The sequence below is a fragment of the Gavialis gangeticus genome, unplaced genomic scaffold (genome assembly GCF_001723915.1).
Source record: "Gavialis gangeticus isolate Ggan-Ray unplaced genomic scaffold, GavGan_comp1, whole genome shotgun sequence".
Lineage (NCBI taxonomy): Eukaryota > Metazoa > Chordata > Crocodylia > Gavialidae > Gavialis > Gavialis gangeticus.
In genome coordinates, this window is record NW_017729016.1 from 17,383,416 (window position 1) to 17,403,426 (window position 20,011).

General features: G+C 50.9%; 1 protein-coding gene across 3 annotated transcripts; it reads left to right on the forward strand.

The window, feature by feature from the left end:
- The first annotated feature begins 458 nt into the window (after positions 1-458).
- On the forward strand, positions 459-11,529 carry CHST12 (carbohydrate sulfotransferase 12). Of its 3 annotated transcripts, none has more exons than XM_019512965.1 (2): positions 459-1,063; positions 9,814-11,529. In XM_019512965.1, exon 2 carries the CDS (start codon positions 9,884-9,886, stop codon positions 11,165-11,167), a length of 1,284 nt encoding a protein of 427 aa, XP_019368510.1. In that variant the 5' UTR covers positions 459-1,063; positions 9,814-9,883; the 3' UTR covers positions 11,168-11,529. The 3 variants fall into 3 exon arrangements, with proteins under 3 accessions (XP_019368510.1, XP_019368509.1, XP_019368511.1); XM_019512964.1 differs by having other exon boundaries at positions 459-1,056; XM_019512966.1 differs by lacking the exon at positions 459-1,063 and adding an exon at positions 1,409-1,557.
- Positions 11,530-20,011: the final 8,482 nt, after the last annotated feature.

Sequence of the window (20,011 nt, forward strand, 5' to 3'; positions counted from 1 at the left end):
GGCACAGCTGCCTGGAGATGCTGCCCCCACCCCACCCCTTCGGGCACAGCTGCCCAGATGTGCTCCTCCCCCTACCCTGGCACAGCTGCCCAGAGATGTCCCGCTCCTTCTGGCACAGCTGCCCAGATGTGCCCCCCTTCCCCTGGCACGGCTGCCCTGAGGTGCTCCCTCCCTGCTTGTCCTGAGTCTGCGGGGCTGGGGAAGAGGGTGCAGGGTTCTTCCTCCCGCTGCTCCCAGTGCCCTGCGGAGGGGCACTGGTGGGACTGGTGCTGTGCACAGCGCGCTGGGGCTGCAGGGGTGCTGGGCTGGCCCCGGGGAAGCGGCCAGTGCCTGCGAGCATGTCTCCTCTCGGGAAGGGGGCCCCGTCGCTGCCTCGGGCGCTGGGTGCGGCGCCCCACCGCGAGGGCTTCTCTGTGGCTCTTCGGTGGCTCGCTGCCAAGCGGTGGGGCTGCGACATGGCAGTGTCAGCCGCAGGGGGTGGGAGAGGCCGCCCCTCCTCCTCAGTTCTGCCATACTTTGCCGGTTCGTGCCTGCCTTGTTGCCCCTGCCGACGCGTGCTCCTCTCTTTGCTTTTGGTCAGATCCGAACGGAAATCGATGGGCACTAGAAATAGAAAAGGGCGTGCAGAATTATAGCTGGGGCTTGATGCCGGCAGGGACAGGAAGTGCTCTGTAGCGGTTGTGTTTGAGCCGTCCTCTTGATGGGAAAGGCCTAGTCTTCTGATGTGGGCATCTGTGGGCCTGGCTCCTGCCCGCCGTAATCGGGAGCGACGCCACTGACTTCAGAGAAGTTCCTCGCTCAGATCTGATGTCGGCGACTCTGGTCTTTTGTATTTGTACCACAGCCCTCCCGGTGCCGTCTCTGCTTAGCCACCCCGTGTCCACCCGGTGAGGAGACGCGCTTGGAAGCTGGGGACTACAGTCGGGTCAGCTGGTTCGTAACGCGGAGGTCATGACTGCACGGGTTTGTTGTGGGGACGAGAACTCGCAGCTGTTTTCCTTGAAAACCACAGTTATGCCGCTGGAGCCAAAATGCTGAGAATCCCTATCAGCTGCTATGAGTAGTAAGTTGTATATTCTCCTTTCCTGCCCCTAGGTGCTGCCTGAGCAGAGAGCCTATCTCCGCAGGAGCAGCTCAGCATCAGCTTGCCTGTGCCTGGGGGCACAGATAGATCCAACTGAAGCTGTGGCCAGGTCCTAGCTAGAGGATGTTTGAGTGATGCAGTCATCTTCCTCCATACTCCCAGCCCCAGTAATGGCACATGTTCAGCTGTGGCTGGATAGCCATGTTTGTTAGCTTCCGTACGTTTTGTGACGGGTGTTGTAACTCCGTCACGTTTCCTTCCCTGCCCTGTGCTTTGGGAATGGGTGGACGTGGTTTCCTCTGCGCTACTTCAGAGGCTCATGGGGTGGTGGATGGAGAAGGGCGTTCCCCTTCCTTGAACTGTTCTCATTCTTGTGACGCCCAGGCCTATAACTTAAAATCTGTGAAAGTGTTTGCTTTCTGGATGCTACGAGATCCGTGCCACACCTCCTGGGCTCCAATGTCCAGCCACCAGTAAGCTTTGGATCAGCTGCTTCAGTTACCTCTCTGTGCTGGAAAATTGTTGATAAATATGTGGATTACTGCGAGCTGGTGTTGGCTACTAAAATACAATTTATAAAGTAGTTTATTAATCCCATTCAGACCTGATGGGCAAAATTGCAGTCTGGAGCAGAATTTTACAGCTAAATTATAAACACCTGGAAACTAGAGTTATGCAAAGGGTTTCTAAGGCAAACAGACTGGATGAGGGGCAGCATTCTGATGTGTCCCCAGTCCAGAGAGCAAATGTTGACTGATATAACAAACACTCCAGATTTTTGTTGGCTAGGATGATAGGAACTGAGACTTGCTCAGTCTACATAGTATTTGTGAGGCCCCGAAACGATGGGTAGTCTTGGGCCTTGCAGCAAAGGCAATGAATAAACACAGCTTGCTATGTCTTCTGAATATTTGACGTGGAGTTTACCGAACTCTTTGAAATGCTTATGATGATTGAATTTACAGTTTGGAATAATTAGAAAAAAGGAGGCTGGTGCTGTGAATCTCATATGGGCTGGACTTTGTCAGGGGTGGGGGGGAAGCCTGAACATGCTTGAAATAATGTGTGTTTAAATTTATCTTGCTATTAATGAACAGATCTTGTGTACGTCCCCACACTAGCTGTATGCTGTTGCTAGCCCTCTGTGTATTTACTGAATCTGGGTAAATTACACTAATGGGAGCCTTTTGTCTGTGCTGTGAACTTTGCTACTGTAACCACTGAAATGTGGTTACAAATTTTGCTAATCGAGATGAGATTTAGCGCCTTGCCAAGTGGAGGAGAAGGAGTTTATTGAATGTTGGTAAAAAAGTGATGTTCTGTCTTAGTGATAGGTAAATATGCACAATCCCAGCGTTGGAATTGTGCTCATTTCCCCCCAAGAGCACTGATCGTTTGGTTTAGTTTTGCTGTGTTTGTTCTGTTCGCTGTACCGTTTTAGTCTAGATAGTTAAAAGAAAAAAAAGAGCCTGAAATGTGCTTGACTACATTTATCTTCCTTGAGCAGAATGATTTATAGGAAAGGGGGCTGGCAGGCTTGGGTGGCTACTGGTGAACACAGTTGTCTGTCAGAGGGGAAAGATGTGACAAGTCATGGTTTTTCTATTTATTTAATGAAGTTCCACATCCTGTTGCAATGCAAAAAAAATAAATAAATAAAAGCTCCCAAAATAGGAAAGCACCAGGAACAGAAGTAAAGGGATTGTGGCAAGGGCTCTTTAACTCCTTACTCAGCCTTTGATCTGCATCCTCAGCTCTGGAAGAGGCAGATTTTCTACGTGTTTTGGGTGGGTGGGAAGCTAAACAACAGGAGGTTGCAGGATCCGTTGTAATGTGATCACTGGAGACACTGACCCCTGTGTGTGTGTAAGGTTAGCAGCCACTCGCTCAGCTAGTTACTCGTACATCTGTGACTTTAGTTGCCTGTGACAGCCAGCCAACTGTACTGATGTTATGAGAGAAGGCAGAAAGAGTATGGCTTGTCTAGTCGGGGAAAAACAAAGGCTAAGAAGAGAGACAATTGTTCACTATGGATACACAGTGGGGAGGTAACTGGAAGGGTATAAACAGACTATTAATAAATTTAGGCTGGAAATGAGATGGTGCTTGATCATCCAAGCAGAGAGGTTCTGGAACCACCCTCCCAGGAGTCGTGGGGGCAGATGAAGCCTGAATTGCTTCCAGTCTGGAGCGGGATGGATTTATGAGTGAGACTCCGTGACATGGCTGCCCAGGGGAGCAGAGATCCGGCTCTGATGGGCCCATCCTTGGAGGAGAGCCAGCCTCTGGTTCAAATCCGGGACAGGTTGGTAGTGTCTGAATGGTGTGGCCATCTGATGGCTGTGAAGGAGCCTGTACCAGTAACTCTGGCACTTGGCCTGCTTTCTAGCTGGCACAGGTCCAACTTGCAAACCCACTACCTTAATTGGCAGCGATGGGCACCTTTGTTGGCAGCTCTGCTTTGAGACCAAGGGGTAATGTGCCATGAGGTTGCTCACCTAGAGGTGGTTCCTTCAGCCTATGGCTCGGGCATGTGGGTTAGTTCATAGCTTAGGCTTATGGCTATGGGGAAGGCGGACTGCTGCTGTCTGTTCTGTGCCTGTCCTCTCTGCGTGCATACAGCCCTGCAGTCTGCAGCCCCTCCAGCCCAGCACCTTTAATTAGTTCACGCTAGCATTTCAAACCAGAATTGCTAGACTAATTGATTTGTCTGTGTTAGTGGGCAGCTAGGTCTCCCGTACGTCCTCGTACAGAAATCTCATGTGTACGCTTGGCAGTGACAGACTTAACAGGGGAAGATGTCTGTTCCACCTGTGCTGGCTGTTGCTATGTGTCTTGGAAAATTGGATTGCGCTGTATGCTGGAAAGCAGGCCCATGCCCTTGGGGCAGGCAGGGGAACAGTGCAGTCTTGTCAACAAACATCTTACCAATTATCCAAAGGGATGGGCACATCTGCAGTGCTAATACTGAACGCTGTGAATGATTTCCTAGCTAGAGAGAGAGCCAGCCATGCCTCCCAGGGTACCAAAACAGCTGGCAGGTAAAGGCATCCTGTTGTACAGACTCATTGCCATACAGTTGCGACTGGCTTATTCTCTTTCCTGTGTTCAAGCATGATGATTATTTAATTGCATCCCAGTAGCACTTGAAGGTCTTGCCCAGTGTTGGGAGCTGATGTGCAGGGCACAGCGTGCACACAGGATAGAAAAACCTGCCCTGCTGTGTAAGGGCTTGCATCCGGCAAGGCGAGAACAAACACTGATGTTGACCAAGAACAAAACGGCTACTTGCTAAGCAGCAGCATCATTCCAAAGCATCTATTAACAAGCCAAGGCTGTGACCCTAAGTATCAAAACACACACTGTGACTTTACCTCCCCTCCCATCCTTCTCGGGTTCTCCGCTTTAGTCTGGTCTGTCTGCTGTCTCAGCTGTTCTGACCTGGAGAGGTTTTGCTGAGTGATATCTGCCACCTTGTCCCTTGGAGCAGACTGTTCTGTCTGCAGTTTGTGCTGGCCTGCAAAACAGGAGAGCGAATCCAAGACTTACACGCTGGTAGTGGAGTGCAAAGCAGTGCAGTTCGTTTATCAGCCAGCGCCTATATGCTCATGTTTCACTTATGCAAAAATACATTTGGGGAAAAATCCCTTAAATTCTGCATTGTAGGTCTTTTTTGAGCAAATTAAATGACTACTTTGTTTTCCAACCATAATCTTCCACTGCTTTCTGCGAGCAAGTCTTACTGGTTATGCCCAGGGGCCAGGGAAAAGGATTCCAGAGTCCTCATCCCAGCCCTGATGGTGCCAGCCCAGGTGAGCTAGAGTAGGGTGGTGTGTTCTTTAGAGGTGCTGAGCACCTACCGCTGATGTCAGTGAGAGGGGTGGGTGCTTCAGCACCTCTGAAAATCCAGACCCTCTGCTTCTTTCTACCTCTTTCCCTTCTCTTTGTCTTCCTCAAAGAGTTTTGAAGGGCCTGGAGAACTTTTCATGGAGTGACTGCAGAAGGGTTAATTGTGTTGCTTGCCCAAATGATAGAGCAGGAAGGTATCCATAGTTTCATAGTTTCTAGGGTCGGAAGGGACCTGAGGAGATCATCAAGTCTGACCCCCTGCCATAGCAGGAAAGAGTACTGGGGTCAAACGACCCCGGCCAGGTGTTCATCTAACCTCCTCTTGAAGACCCCCAGGGTAGGAGCCAGCACTTCACTTGGAAGTTGGTTCCAGATCCTAGGTTGTAGCCATCTTGGTCTACAGGCAAAAGTAATCGGGACTCGTGGTAAAGGTGATATCTTTTATTAGACCAACTAGATTCTTGCAAAAAAAAAATAAAAATTTTAAGAATTTTTTCCCCCCCAAAAATCTAGTTGGTCTAATAAAAGATATCACCTCTACCACGAGTCCTGATTGCATAGAGCAGGAACACTCTTCTCAGGTCAGATTTGCATCTGAATGTTTTTCTAGTATGGGTAGGTGTTTGGAAATGAGTTTGGCCTATTGCACATGGTTGGAGATGTGAGTCCCATGCCTCGATCCTGAGGTTTTCCGTCTGAGCTGTGGATTTTGGCTGAGGGTTGGGTCTGTTAGCAAAGGATGGGATTCCCTTTGGGGGTGGGTATCCCAGCTCTTTTGCAGCAGGGCCCCTCAGCAGTGTGAGGATTAGCTGCTCTCCCACAGCAGGGAACCTGCTCCAATGGTCTCAGTCCTTTGTTGCTATCTGCTGGTGGGCACTGGAGCGTTAATCAACACTTCCAGGTGGAGCAGAGGGATGCGGGCTCATCTCCAAGGCACACGTGCCCAGAGTCGTAATACTGAGCCTTGCTGTGCAGTTTTCCCCTCTGCTATTTCTGTTCTGTTTATAGCCTGCTGTGGGGTTTGGCTCAGTTCCTCTGTCCTGAAATCACATGTCTGGCTCCTCCGAGGGGAAAGGCAAGTCGCACAGCAGACCCAAAGCCAGCAGTAACTCTTTGCAGTTCACGATCAACGTGGCTGGGCTCTTCCTACCCTTGGAGGCCCTCCCCTGCGCAGAGCAAATTTGCTGGAGGTGATTTCGGATGCTGCCCGAGTGACCCCTGTCTCGCAGCTGCTGAGTGGGGGGCTAAACACGCCTGAGCTCCCTCGAGCGCCGTCTTCAAGCTGTTTATATTTTTAATCAGGTTGGCTGCTGGTAATCGGGACTCGGGTTCAGCCCATGCATCTTGCCTCTTCCTTCCTTCCCTACACAACGTGGAATTGTTGCCGCTCGGAGAGGCGGTGTATGTGACCTGGCTGGCGAACAGGCGCTGCATTCGGGGAGGAAAGGGACCTGGTGTGGGGTTTGAAAAGGCCCTTTCAGAGCCGTGTAATGTTCACAAGTGGTTTTGTTTTCATAACTTGCTGTTTGTCTGGCTTGTTTTGCAGTCCTTGACTAGAGCAGGATGTTAGTAGAAAGGGTTGTGTTGTGTTGTGTTGTTGTGTTGTGGGGGGGGGTTGTTTTTTATTGATGCTTTTCCCATGTCTATAGCCAAAATGCTGTATAAGCCAGTTAGGAGGGAGGGCGGGCGGAGAGAGAAGGTGGCAGTAGCACCTTTTTATTCTCCCTCCTGAAGCAGCATCTTGCCAGAGGCATGCCAAACGATTCTCCTGTCTAACCACACATTGCATTCATGTGGCTCTTCCCAACCACCCAGTGATCTTCAAGTGCTGAGTGAAATCCCAGAAGGGCCCTGCCAGGTATGCGAGCATTATTCTATTGACTTTATAGATGAGTAAACTGAGGCCGAGAGAGAGAGGCTGATGATTTCAGAAGGGCCCGTTTATTCCAGGGGTATCGGATTTTGCAGGCTCAGAGGCTGGTTGTCATTAGTGCCAATTTTGCAAGCTCAGAGGCTGGTTGTCATTAGTGCCAAGTGCCAGCAGCTCCAGCAGGAAGTCGGCAGCAGCTGTGGGGAAACTGGCTCAATGTTTCCCTTGCTGGGCTTGCAAATTCAGTGGCCGCTTTGGAGCATCTGGCTGTAAACAATTAGCCCCAAGGTGCCGTCACAAGCTTGTGATGGAGCTGGGGACAGGCAGAGGCTCCTGCCTTGTAGCCTGCTGCGTGAACTGCAAGCCTGCCCTTTCCTTCTCCGTTGGCTGTTTGCGTTGCTGAGGTCAAAGAGGTGTGTGCGGGAGATGCATTGTGCAGGAAATGAACTGTGTAAAATGCTGTGTCCTAGAGATGCTCAAAAAACTTTTTGAGGGAGGTATTTGCCTCTTGTTCTTTATCTGACCTGACTCTACCCTGCCTTGTGGTTGGGCCTCAACTCACTCCACTGCAGTGATGTGAATCACGAACGATACCTGTCGGGGTTTGGGTTTAAAAATGATACTTCCAAAATTAGTAATGTCAGCAAAGCAGTTGCAGCTCAGCAGGATCGTTCTGTCCCCTCATTGTTTTGAACTGAACTTCATGAATGTCGTTGTCTGATGATCCTGAGCACTTTGCGTAGCGGGGAGAAGGGCTGAGTAGGCTCGATGTACTTCAAGAAAGCCTAGAGAAGACGTATTTGAGATTGATCAAGGGTGTCCATCAGCGGTAACAGCTTGTGGCAGCGTTTTCTTAAAACAGGCTTTTGTGATGATCAAAAAATAAAATTGAGAGAGAGAATATAATGAATCTTAAATATGTGACTGTGTTTCAGGGGGCCGGGGAACAATTCTGGTTCGTGAAATTCAGTGTTGCAGAATCTGGTGCTGGTCTCAGATCCGAGAGGTGATGCTGGTGATAAACCAGACTGCCAAATTACCTTGCTCGCTGCGTTATTACCTTGCTGAGACCAGACAAGTTGCAGCAGTGCTTGGGAGATGGTGTATCTTCAAGTGTTTTTCCCCTCCCCAGACCTCTATCAGGGAGCATGCTTGTGGGCAGGGTGGAAAAATACAACATAGGAGTGACAAGATGGGTTGAGGAGTTATAAAATATTGGAAGAACCCCTGCTCTTGTTGCCTTAATCTTGCTTACAGATTTGGTTGAGTCTCTGATCCACTTTACCTTGACTGTCCCCATCCATAACTAGGCTTTTGTGAAACTAAATTCATATGGTGTGGCTGGAAAGTGCAATCGAAATAGGGTTCAAGATGTCCTCAGACAGACTTGAAGTCCTGAGAAGCAGGAGAGGCTTTTTTGGGCTAGACTGATTCAGACTTGTCGAGCCACTTGGAAGCAGTATGTCCCCTGTGGTCAGACAGTCGATGCAAAAAAGCCGGAGGAACGTTAAATATTTTATTTTCATCTAGTTCCTGCCCCCATCCCTCCCCCTTTTTTCTTTAAACTGGAGGCAAATTTGGATTTGAACGTAGGAAAAAATTCCTGGTGGTAAGAGCAACTGGACCTTGGAGCAGCTGCCAGCAGAGGTCACGCAATAGCATCAATAGGAAGCATTCAAACGAGATCCGATAAGGTGACGGCAGCATGCCAGGCCAATTTGAATTCCCCAGGGCGAGATGCCTTTGGTCTCTGAGGTCCTGAGTGATGGCACCTTTACCTTTGTGCCCATTCATGCCACCAAATCTCTATTTTCAGTGCAGCACTGAGTGTGGGGAGGAGGAGAGGCCATGTTGCAGCTTGTTAACACCAAGCACCCAGGAATTGTGAGCCAAAGTGAAGGAGATGTTAAAGAAGCATGCAGCCCGGTCCCATGTGTTACTTCAAGCTTCACTTTTTTTGAGCTGTTCCCTACAGTCCCGAGGGCTGGAGTCTTGCTGCATTTTTTTTTCCTTAATGAAAACAGCGATTCTGTCACTCGCATGACTCAAGAAATTGGGTCTCTAGGAGAAAGGACAGTCATTGTGAAACTCATGCTGAGAGCACCGTGTGCCCAGCACTTAGCAGGCAGTCCAACCCAGCAAGCTTGTACCCACAGGGCTCAGAGACTAGTCGGTGGAGTAGCTTCACTTCTCTCTTCTCTGCCAGTTCTGTATTGTTAAATCATGGGTTTGAATCTAACCTCCTGCTACGGAAATCTTCGTTAAAACCTCCCCCCACCATCTAAAAATTGTCTTGGGTTCCATGAGGGTTTACAGATTCACCCCAAACTGGCTCTGTTAGCCCTATCCTCGTGGTACAAAGTTTAGCTGCTGTGTATTTCTTCTTCCTGGGCAGGAAGAGCAGAAGCAGCCACCTGCAGCCCTTGCTCTTAGCAGTTACAACTGATGCTTTAGGACTCTTTGCAGTCACTGGGTGTGTTTTTTACATGTGCTCCGGGGGTAGGGGGAGGCTTTAATTAGAGCAGCTCTGAGGGTGTCTCTAATTCAAGCACCCGTAGAGTTTCATGTACCAGCATCCCTGTGCTTCAGAATGGCAGCGGGGGTGCTTTAACTAAACCTCATTGAATGAGGTTTAGTTAAAGCGTCCCTGCCACCATTTTTAAGTGCAGGGATGCTGATGCGCGAGATGCAGAGGCTGGCTGGAATGTGCTAATTAGCATGCTCCAGCAGACTCCATTAATTCAGTCTACTCCAATGCACTGTAATTACAGCATGTTGGAGCAGCCTCCCTGGGTGTCATACTGGTGTTGCAGAGTGTGGTTCCACAGCAAAGAGCAAGGCCAGCATTTAACTGGACTGTGGTTTTAGGTGGCAGTGTCACCTGCCGTATGAAGCCTAAACATCAGGAGCATGTAACATGCATGTGGAAGCGGTTGTCCTGCAGGGTCTGATTCCCAGTTATCAGAGTGCTCAAGAGCTGAATTAACTTTTATCTTTGGTACTTTTCCAGGCTTCATGTCAGCTGCACAATGCTGTATCCCAGGGACCACGGTGTGAGGCAGAGGTGAACCCAGGAGGCCATGGCCACCAGCGCAGCTGCCAGGATGACCAAAGCACAGCTCTTCCGGCTCTCGGTGGTGTTGGGCTCCATCTTCATGATCCTTCTGATCATCGTGTACTGGGACAATGTGGGGACAACTCACTTCTATCTGCATACATCCTTCTCCAGGCTTCATCCCCTGGGAGCCCTCCCCACCGTCGCTCGGGACAAAGACTGGGAAGCCTTGTCAGATGTGGATGAGTTTTTGGAGAAGCTGCTGAGTGCTGGCTTGAGGCAGAACAGCCTCAGCAACAGGAAGACGGAGCAGCCTCCCCCACAGGGATCCAGCCGGCCTGTCTTGGGTAACTTGGAGGAGAATGTGAGAGGCTACGATTGGTCCACCCATGACACCAGAGTGAGCCTGGACCAGGAGAAGCTGCAGGCCGAGAGGCGGAAGATGCTGCAGGAGTTCTGCGCCAATTCCAGCTTTGCCTTCCCCACCAAGGAGCGCTCCTTCGATGATATCCCCAACTACGAGCTCAACCACCTCATCGTGGATGACCGCCATGGCATCATCTACTGCTACGTCCCCAAGGTGGCCTGCACCAACTGGAAACGGGTGATGATCGTACTGAGTGAGAGCCTGCTGGATCAGGGCGTCCCTTACCGGGACCCCCTGGACATCCCCCGGGAACATGTCCACAACACCAGCACTCACCTGACATTCAACAAATTCTGGCGCCGCTATGGAAAGTTCTCCCGTCACCTCATGAAGATCAAGCTGAAGAAATACACCAAGTTCCTCTTTGTGCGTGACCCCTTTGTGCGCCTTATCTCCGCTTTTCGCAGCAAGTTTGAGCTGGAGAATGAGGAGTTCTATCGGCGGTTCGCCATCCCTATGCTGAAGCTCTACTCCAACCACACCAGTCTCCCCACCTCTGTTAGTGAGGCCTTTGGGGCAGGTCTCAAAGTCTCCTTTTCTGACTTCATCCAGTACTTACTGGACCCCCGGACAGAGAAGATGGCCCCTTTCAACGAGCACTGGAGGCAGGTGTACCGCCTCTGTCACCCGTGCCAGATAGATTACGACTTTATTGGGAAATTGGAGACCCTGGATGAAGATGCAGCTCATCTGCTGCAGCTTCTCAAAGTGGACAGGCTACTCCGCTTTCCTCCCAGCTACCGAAACAGGACTGCCAGCAGCTGGGAGGAGGACTGGTTTGCCAAAATCCCTTTGGCATGGAGGAGGCAGCTCTACAAGCTGTATGAGGCAGATTTTGTACTCTTTGGCTACCCCAAGCCAGAAAACCTCCTTAAAGTCTGAAAGTGGGGGTGGGGGAGGGCAGGAGAGGGATACTCCCAATACCCTAAACCCCATGAAAGGTTTAAAGTCTCCTACTTCCTGGCTCACAATTCAGTATATATATTTTTTCTACTGCTTCCCCTTCCACATGTGCATTATTGCAGGAAACCAGAACACTCCCACCGATTGTGCCCGCACAGAGGACACCCCTCCCCTCACCATGGTTTTGTTTTCAGACAGCCCCAGTCACTCCCTCACCTGTGTCCTCGGTCACTTTTTCTTAATACTTTTTTAAAATTAATATATTTAAACTATTTAATATGAAGCGTGTGTTGTGGCACAGGAAGGGATGGAGTAAAAGAAAAGAAAGATGGTGAACCTGCCCTGGTGTGTGGTCTCAGTGCTGTCTGCAATGGGGATATTGGTCTGGGGAGTGGTAGAAGATACAGGGTGTTTAGGGTCAAACTTAGAGGGGGAGCAGGCACTGCCCTATGCATCATCTTGGAGCTGCAGAGATCTTGGTTGGGCCTGTTGCTAGTTGAGCAGGTGCTATGCATGACACTTTTATATAGCAGCATGAGTTGTGGACATAACGTGGGTGACTGGCTAATCAGCGAAGGAAGAGACCAGTCTTGGAGGGTTTGGAAGGAGAGTGTGGATACACTCGGGAAGGGGCCTGGCATGTTCTGGGGGAACATTTTCTCTAGGTGGAGGGTTCATTCAGGGTCTGCATGCCCCTGGAGGTGGCACAGAGGCATCCTGCTGGCTTTCTGCACTCAGGGGACTGGCACCCATGGGAGTCTAGGTCCTTCATAGAGCATGTGTTCCTCAGTTGCTGCAGCAGTGCAGTCAAACCATATGCTTGGCCCAGCTGCCACCACTGGAGCCTGGTCCCATGATGACAGCATGGGTGTAGCCTGTCCTTGTGTCTGCTGTTAGTGGTGCTCAAGGGTCCTACTCCCTCCAGGGTGTGTCATTCTCAGCCTCGCATGCCTCTACTCCATGGGAAGAGCATGTCCCTGAATTAATTATCCTCCCAAAATCAGCAGCCGGATTTCACGAGTGACTTGTTACCATAACAGAACAAAACAAAAGCAGCTAAATCCTGAGCATGGACATCAGAGCATTGACCCTTCTGAGACAGGGTGGTTGGTGCCTTAGGTATGGGCTGCTTGTCCCTGTTCATTGCCTTCTGATTCAATATGGGCAACTCCTGGCCAGGGTGCGTATTCCCATCCCAGAGTTTGTTCAGGAAATGTAGCTGGGATGCAGCGAATCCTCTCTGCTAGATGAACGTCTGAGTGAAGTGGAGACGCTGTTTCCCAAGCCATTGCTCATGATGTGCTGTCCTCGGTCAGAGCCTTTCTATTTATACCACCAAAATGATGCAGGTTAGATCTTTTGCTCTGGCCGCCGTGGCAGGAGCACTGGCTGCCTGCTGTGCAAGAAGTGTGTGGGCTGTTTCCCACAGGAAGTGCCTGCGTTCAGGAGTGCTCCAGGTCTGATCAGCTCAATTGCTATTTCTGCCTTTTATGTGAATTAGTAAAGAAGGGCTGGCTATCTTGCACTCCTGACTGCGGCCCCTAAAATGGGCACCTGCTACTGCTTACCTCTTTCCAAGCCCTGTTGGTACTGTTAATAGCCTAGAGATGAGCTCCCCTTGCAACTACAAAATGTGGCCTCCCAGTCTCACCTTGTGCTCTCATATTTGCTTGCGCTCTTCCTAGGAGCATCAACAGGCTGGGATCTTCCCTTCTGTCTCTGGTGCCCTCCATTCCTCCATATGGATCTTCCTTTCCTCCTGTTCCCTGCCCATCCCTCTGTTCCACTAGTTTCCTTCCTTGAAAGCACCCAGCCACTGCACTCCACTTTCACTTGTGAGTGAAAGGTTAACAGCTTGTGGCCACACCAAAAGCCTGCTGCCTGATGCTGAGCATGCTCGTGCCATTTATTTTGCATATGTGTTGCTTCAACAGAGGCTCTCATGATTTACACCTTTGTGAAGGCAGGATTGGGTCCCTGGAGCCCTCCATTGCACCAGTGTGGCAGGGAGAGCAGCAAGGAAGTGGTTAAAGGGAAGTGACTGTTTTCTGGATTTTTAGCTGCACTGAAAACTAATAACTGAAGAGTCCAACTTTCCAGCTGCTTAATTTTTTTTTCAATCACCAGGAAATTACTGCAAAATGGAAAGACACTGACAATCTTGCCTCCCTTAATGAGAAGTAATGGGGGGTCCCTGGGTCCTCATTTCTTTTAATTTCTTAAGGGTGAGATGGGATGGGCTCATGTCAAAATCCATTTAAATGTTGTAATCTATGCTCTTTGCAATTATTCTTTTGCTCTGAATTTAATTGATCCTTTAATAGTGGTGGGAGTAAGAGCCTAGTAACGTAACACAGGTTTTGTGCCAAACCCAACATTGGCAGAGGGGCCAAAAAACTTCCCCGTTGCTCGAGTCTTGGTTCTCCCACCCCTACGCTGGGTGGGCACTCTGTGGGAGTGACCCATGCTATCCCAGCCCCCTCCCCATGCCTAAACCAGTGCCTCTGTGCTGCTCTCCAGAGCAGCGCCTGCTCTGGCTGCTGTTGTCTTATGGGTCCATGTGGAAATCACTGGATGGATGCTGCTCATTGCCTGCAAAGTACAAATTGGTTGAAGGGTGAGTGTGGGTGCAGCATTACGTTGGTGACAGGATGCGGGTTACACAGTCAGCAGGGAGCTGTTGGAACGGTTGCAAACCCCACACTGCTGACGGTAGGATTGAAGGGAGAGGACTGTCCCCTCTAATGACATCCCCTGTGTCCTACGTGGTGGCCTGCAAGCTGCCAGTGGAGATTCCCAGTAGCGTGGGGGCATCTCCTGGAACATGGTGGGGTCAGGTCCCAAGTGCTTAGGAGCCTCTGTGCTGCTTCAGGGTCCAGGGCAGACCATAGGCAATGCTCAGGAAACTGCTACAGATTAGACCAGTGTCTGGATGCTCAGGTTTATGCCCCCAAAACAGCCCTGACTCCGGAGGAGACCAAGGTTCTGCCTCCCTCGTGCCTGTGGATTCTGGGTTGCATCTGCTTGAATGAATTGCCCTCCCCACCCATGTGCAAGCCTAGAAAGGAGCTCTGGCTTATTCCGTTCCACCAAGACAGCGTGAAGAGCTGCTCAGCAGCTTTGCTCTCATAATCAAGGACCCACTCCTGCTGGATGCTGAGCTCTGGCAAGGCCAAGGGGAGATAAATTGTGTTCAGGACCCTACAGGAAGAGCAGAAAAGCTCTAAGCTGGACCTTCCCCTGACCTTTCATGAGTCAGGGAATCGCTTCCAGGATCAAAATAGCTTTGGCTGGCTGCTGGTTCCTCCTGACTCCTCCACAGCTGAGAATTTGCTGTTAAAAGGCCAGAGATTGGACGTGCTGCACCAAAAGCCTTGGGGCGAGAGCAGTGTGTTCCCAGCACTGAGATGGAGCTGCTGGTTCAGGAATGTGCACGTGGATTAAAGCCACGCAGTTCTCGTGCTATTCTGAAGAAGCAAAATAGGGGGGAATGTAAAACCGGGCATCCTAGTTTCAGCTCGGTTAGCAAGCCAGGGGAAGTCACGCCTGGCAGACAGAAGGAATCGCTAGTAGGGGCAGGCGCTTCCTTTTTGCAGTGTCTATGACAGTGCAGCGAGCAACAGAGGGGCTAAAGTCTGGATGGCTGAGATGGCTGCAATGTCAGGGCTGGGTAGGAGCATCTCCTTGCAGCTCTTTCAAGCACTTAAATACATTTTGGCTTTGTCCGTTACGCTCCATCTGCAAATGAAGGGTTTCCATTTTCTGCTGCCTGCCGTGAAGTGCTCTGCAATGCTTCTAATGGTACAGTGTGTGAGCATGGGTGCATGGATGTACTGGGCTCTTAGCAGGCATGGCTTGGGGAATGCCCATCCTTCCTCATGAGCATACCCAACCTACCTAGGAATTGCATAAATGTCACATTCAGGTCAGCAGTAAACTGCATGAGTAGTTGCCTTAGGATGGTTAGCCAGCATGACATGGGATGCCAACTTCCAAGTGCTCAGATCCACCAGACTTGGTATATGCCCCAGAAGAATACTGTGCTCCTGTATGGTCCAGAAGGACACAGACGCCCTGTAGTCTCGGGCATTAGACCAGGTGATATAGGGAGGCACCCTAACATCATTACTGGCAATAGAGGCAAGAGATGATGAAAATTGCCTGCTCCGTCAACTTTAACTGAAGACCCAACAGATGGAGGCTTAAGAGGCTTAAAATTCTTAAACCATTTGTACATGAAGCCCACAAACTCCTGGAAGAGTCTGGGGATGCTGAACCAAACCTGTGGACAGCAACAAGAGTTTTTCTATTCCTACAGAGTTTTATGCCAACACCCCATGGGGACGACCTTGACAAAACAGTGTGGGTCCAGCTGAGCAGACTGAGATCTGGCTACAGACGCTTCAAAGCAGCACTTCATCAGATGAACATCTTGGAGAGCCCTCTGTGAATGCAGTGTCCAGCAGACAGTAGCGCACTTATTTGAAAGCTGCGAACTTTACAACTGCGCAGACGGTCGGTGGAATCTGCCATTGAGCGATAACACCGGACAGTGGCTTGCAGATTTGGAAGCTCATATCTGACACCATATGAAAGACAAAGGGCAATGCCAAAATGAGACCAAATTGCATGGTTTGAACGTGGCATCTTCCATGCAGTCATTTTGTAGGTGTGGTGGTGCCCCGGGTGATATGCTGTCTGACCTATAGTACTTGCCTAAGGCTCACACTGAAATCATTGGAAGTTCAAGGTACAGACAGCCCAGGAGTCAGAGGTGTGTGTAGTGATGGTGTGATCTGGCACAACCATAAAGTGCCCTGTATGTGTGTGCGTGCGTGCCTGTGTGTGTCTGCATCTCAGCTGGCAGCTGCTCGACCCTTTCGTGGTGGGCGATGGGGAGCAAGGCAGGAATCCTAATGCCTGTGGCCACCGTCTGGGGCAGCTTTGCCAGCACACACAAGGGTATGAAACACCCCAGTATGGCAGAGCCTTTGAACTCCGGCTGGCAGGGTCTAGAGCAAGCCTAGGCAGATGAATGGCAGCATTGATGGGGTGGGGAAGAAAAGAGGGTTTGTTTCTCCTTGAAGCAGGGCCATTACCACATTCAGCAGGCGAGGCTGGTGCCCTGGCAGCGTCTCATGCCGCTGTGGTACGGGGCGATGCCAGGGACAGCGTTTGTGTGCAGGGACTTGACAAATAACCCTGCAGCTCAATGGAAAGGCTTGTCCACAATATTTGCCATAGGAAACTCTCCAGCCAAGGGCAAAAATGGAACCAGGAATGAACAGAACTGCAGCCGTGTGGGTGGTTGGGGGAGCCGGGGGGAGGCGCTGGAGGGTGACACCCCATTTATCATAGACGTCGGGTCGGAAGGGACCTTGTAGATCTTCAAGTCCAACCCCCCGCCTGGGCGGGAGAAAAGACTGGACTCAAATGAGTCCAGCCAGGTAGTCATCAAGCCTCCTCTTAAAGACCCCCAGGGTAGGAGCCAGCACCACTTCCCTAGGAAGTTGGTTCCAGCTCCTAGCCGCCCTAACTGTGAAGTAGTTCTTGTGGATGTCTAATCTAAACCTACTCTCTAATAATTTGTGTCCATTGTTCCTTGTCATGCCAGGGGGCGCTAGGGGAAACAGTGTCTCCCCTAAACCCTTCTGGTCCCCCCTAGTGAGTTTATAGACAGTCACCAGGTCCCCCCTCAGCCTTCTCTTGTGGAGGCTGAACAGGTTCAGGTCCCGCAGTCTTTCAATGTAGGGTCTGCCCTGTAGTCCCCGGATCATGCGGGTGGCCCTCCTTTGGACCCTTTCAATGTTGTCCACATCCCTCCTGAAATGGGGCGCACAGAACTGGACGCAGTACTCCAGCTGTGGCCTGACCAGCGTCGCATAGAGGGGGAGGATCACCTCCCTGGCTCTACTTGAGATGCACCTGTGGATGCACGACAAGGTCCGGTTAGCCCTGCCAACCGTGACCTCGCATTGTCGGCCCATGTTCATCTTGGAGTCAATAATGACTCCAAGATCCCTTTCTGCCTCCGTGCTCTCAAGAAGGGAGTTTCCCATTCTATAAGTGTGCTGCTGGTTTCTACTGCCTAAGTGCAGCACCCTGCACTTGTCAGTATTGAAACGCATCCTGTTTTCGTTAGCCCACCCCTGTAACCTGTCCAGGTCTTGCTGCAGTCTTCCCCTCCCTACTAGCGTGCTCACCTCACCCCGAATTTTGGTATCATCAGCGAATTTAAACATGTTGCTTTTCACCCCGTCATCCAAATCGCTGATGAAGAAATTGAACAGCACAGGACCCAGGACCGAGCCCTGGGGGACTCCACTGCCCACTTCCCCCCACGTCGAATATGACCCGTCCACCACCACCACCCTCTGAGTACGACCCTTGAGCCAATCTGCAATCCATCTGACTGTGTAGGCATCAATGCCACAGTCGCCTAGTTTTTCAATGAGGATGGGGTGGGAGACGGTGTCAAAGGCCTTGCTGAAGTCTAGAAAGACTACATCCACGGTGACACCTGCATCCATTGCCTTTGTGACCTGATCATAAAAGGCAATCAGGCTGGTCTGACATGATCTGCCCCTAATGAAACCATGCTGGTTGCCCCTGAGCAACATCCCTGAAGCCGGCCCATCACAGATGTGCTCCTTGAGGATCTTCTCAAAGAGTTTCCCAAGGATAGAGGTAAGACTGACGGGCCTATAGTTGCCCGGGTCCTCTCTCTTCCCTTTTTTGAAGATGGGGACCACGTTAGCTTCTCCAGGAGAGTGAGATATGTGAATCCTGGCTGCAGTTCAGACTTGGGCATCTCCAGATTTGCCCCTGGAGCAGTTTGAAGCTGTTGGATACTGTCAACCAAGATCAGGCTGGGAGCTCCGTTAGATGGAGGTTTGGGAAAGAGACTTTGAAGTCCGCTCTCTTTCTACTCTTCCCACGCTCAGGGCAGACTCCCCGCCTGGCCTGAGCTCTGGGTGGAGGGGCTGGGGGCCGTAGTGGGAGAAACCCCGTGCCATGCAACACCTGTGCCAGGAACTTGTGCCCCTCTCAGTCCTGTTCCCCTCAGGTGTCCGCATCCCCCAAAAGGACCTCTGTGTCCCCTTGGTGAAGGTCCCTGGACACCGGCAGTGTGGGTAGCTCTTGTGACTCTGTTCACTGGGTTTCTTGCACAAGGCTCAGATCACTTCCACTTGTGCGCCTGGGCCAGCACGGGGGAGTGCGCCCAAAGTGAGAAGCCTGAGCCTCATTAAACTGCCAAATAAAACCCAGCTTGACTGTGCTCAGCAGGAGCTGTTTGGGCAAGCGCTGCTACCGGCTGTTACTCAATATCCTGCAGGCTGCCGAGGGCAGGAAAGGACTGCAGGAGTCTGGATGAGCCTCTGCAAAGATAATGCTAAGCCGTGAAGCTGGGCTCTGAGGACTGAAGTGTCAGGGGGGTCTGTGCGAGCAGTGTTACCCCTGAGTGAGGGAAGGAGCCTGCTTTTCTGAGTCAGGGATTTGTGCACTAAGAACTGGGCTGTCAGAAAAGGCTCAAGCTTGCATGCGTGTCCCAGACTGGGTAGTTTTGCAGCATGCATCTGGGTGAGTAAATGTACTAGAAGTCCAGAGTCTAGATCTGTGGTCCTTTTACTCCACTTTGCCTGGATCAAGGACTCTTAAGGTGTGGGGAAATGACCTGGGAATAGCCCCCAGTGCACAGGATCTCTGTGGCTGGGACAGCAGGGTTAGCTCTTCCCTAAAATAGTGGGCTCATTCATCGTGTACCTTACTAGGCAACCCTGCATTTCCCAGGGCCTGGTGTGTCAGTAGGTTTGAGGGTGGGAATCAAATGGAGCACACTTTACTGCTCGCTTTGTGCCTCCCATCGTTACGGGAATGGGAAACTCAGGACTGGGTCCCCACTATCTTTGGCTTTGTAGGAGCTGTTGTCCTGTCCCATCAGACAAATAGCTTTCAGAGTTTCCATCAGCATAACATCAGGCACCCTCGGGTGACGCAGTCTCCTTCGTTACAGTGGCCTGTTGTCTTGCCTGCCCCGCAAGGTTTTTTTTGTTCTTTTGGGTTTTTTTGCAAAAATATTTATTTCTATATATATAAATGTATCTATAACTCCACCTCCAACACCCTGCCAAGTGGCCCCTGTGATTCACTTGGCAGATCAAAGCACACTAAAAAACCGTTACGCAGTTTGCATCGCGTATCCGCGTGCCTGCGCACCCTTCTCCGTACCTGTACCCGCACCCACTGCCCTCCCCCTGGAAAAGTCTATGCCACACCCCTCTCCACCGTTGTCCTCTTCTTTCTTCCTGTAGGACCAGAACATTTCACTTAGTCCCATTTTAACACAGCCCTCGACAGTGGGGTCTGAGTGTCTGTCTGTGCTGTAAGATCTTTGCAGGGATGATGAAGATAATGCTGCAGGGTGCAACCTGCCCTCGTCTCCCCCGCTCTCTGCGTCAGGGCAGGGGATGGCGTGATGTGGTTGGTCTTGTGAAAAGAGCAGCAAAGCCATCCAGCTTGTCTTGCCACAGGGCAGGCTTGGATGCTGTTAGCAGGAGAGCTGAATGCAGCTCCAGGCCTTCTGTCTCAAGGACAGAGTTTGCTTTAGCGTTTCACACCTGGGATGCTTCGAAACTATTCCAGCAGCCCAGATGTGCAGGTTCAAGGCTCCACCATTACAACAGGTTGATCTCTCTACTTGGACACAGGGAAAGCAACAAAAACACTGGCTTTCCCCCCAGTGCTACAGGGAGAGGCAGAGGGACTAAGCTAGGTGGAAGCAGCTAAAGGAGCCTTGGCTTTTTATCTTTTGTATTTCCAAAG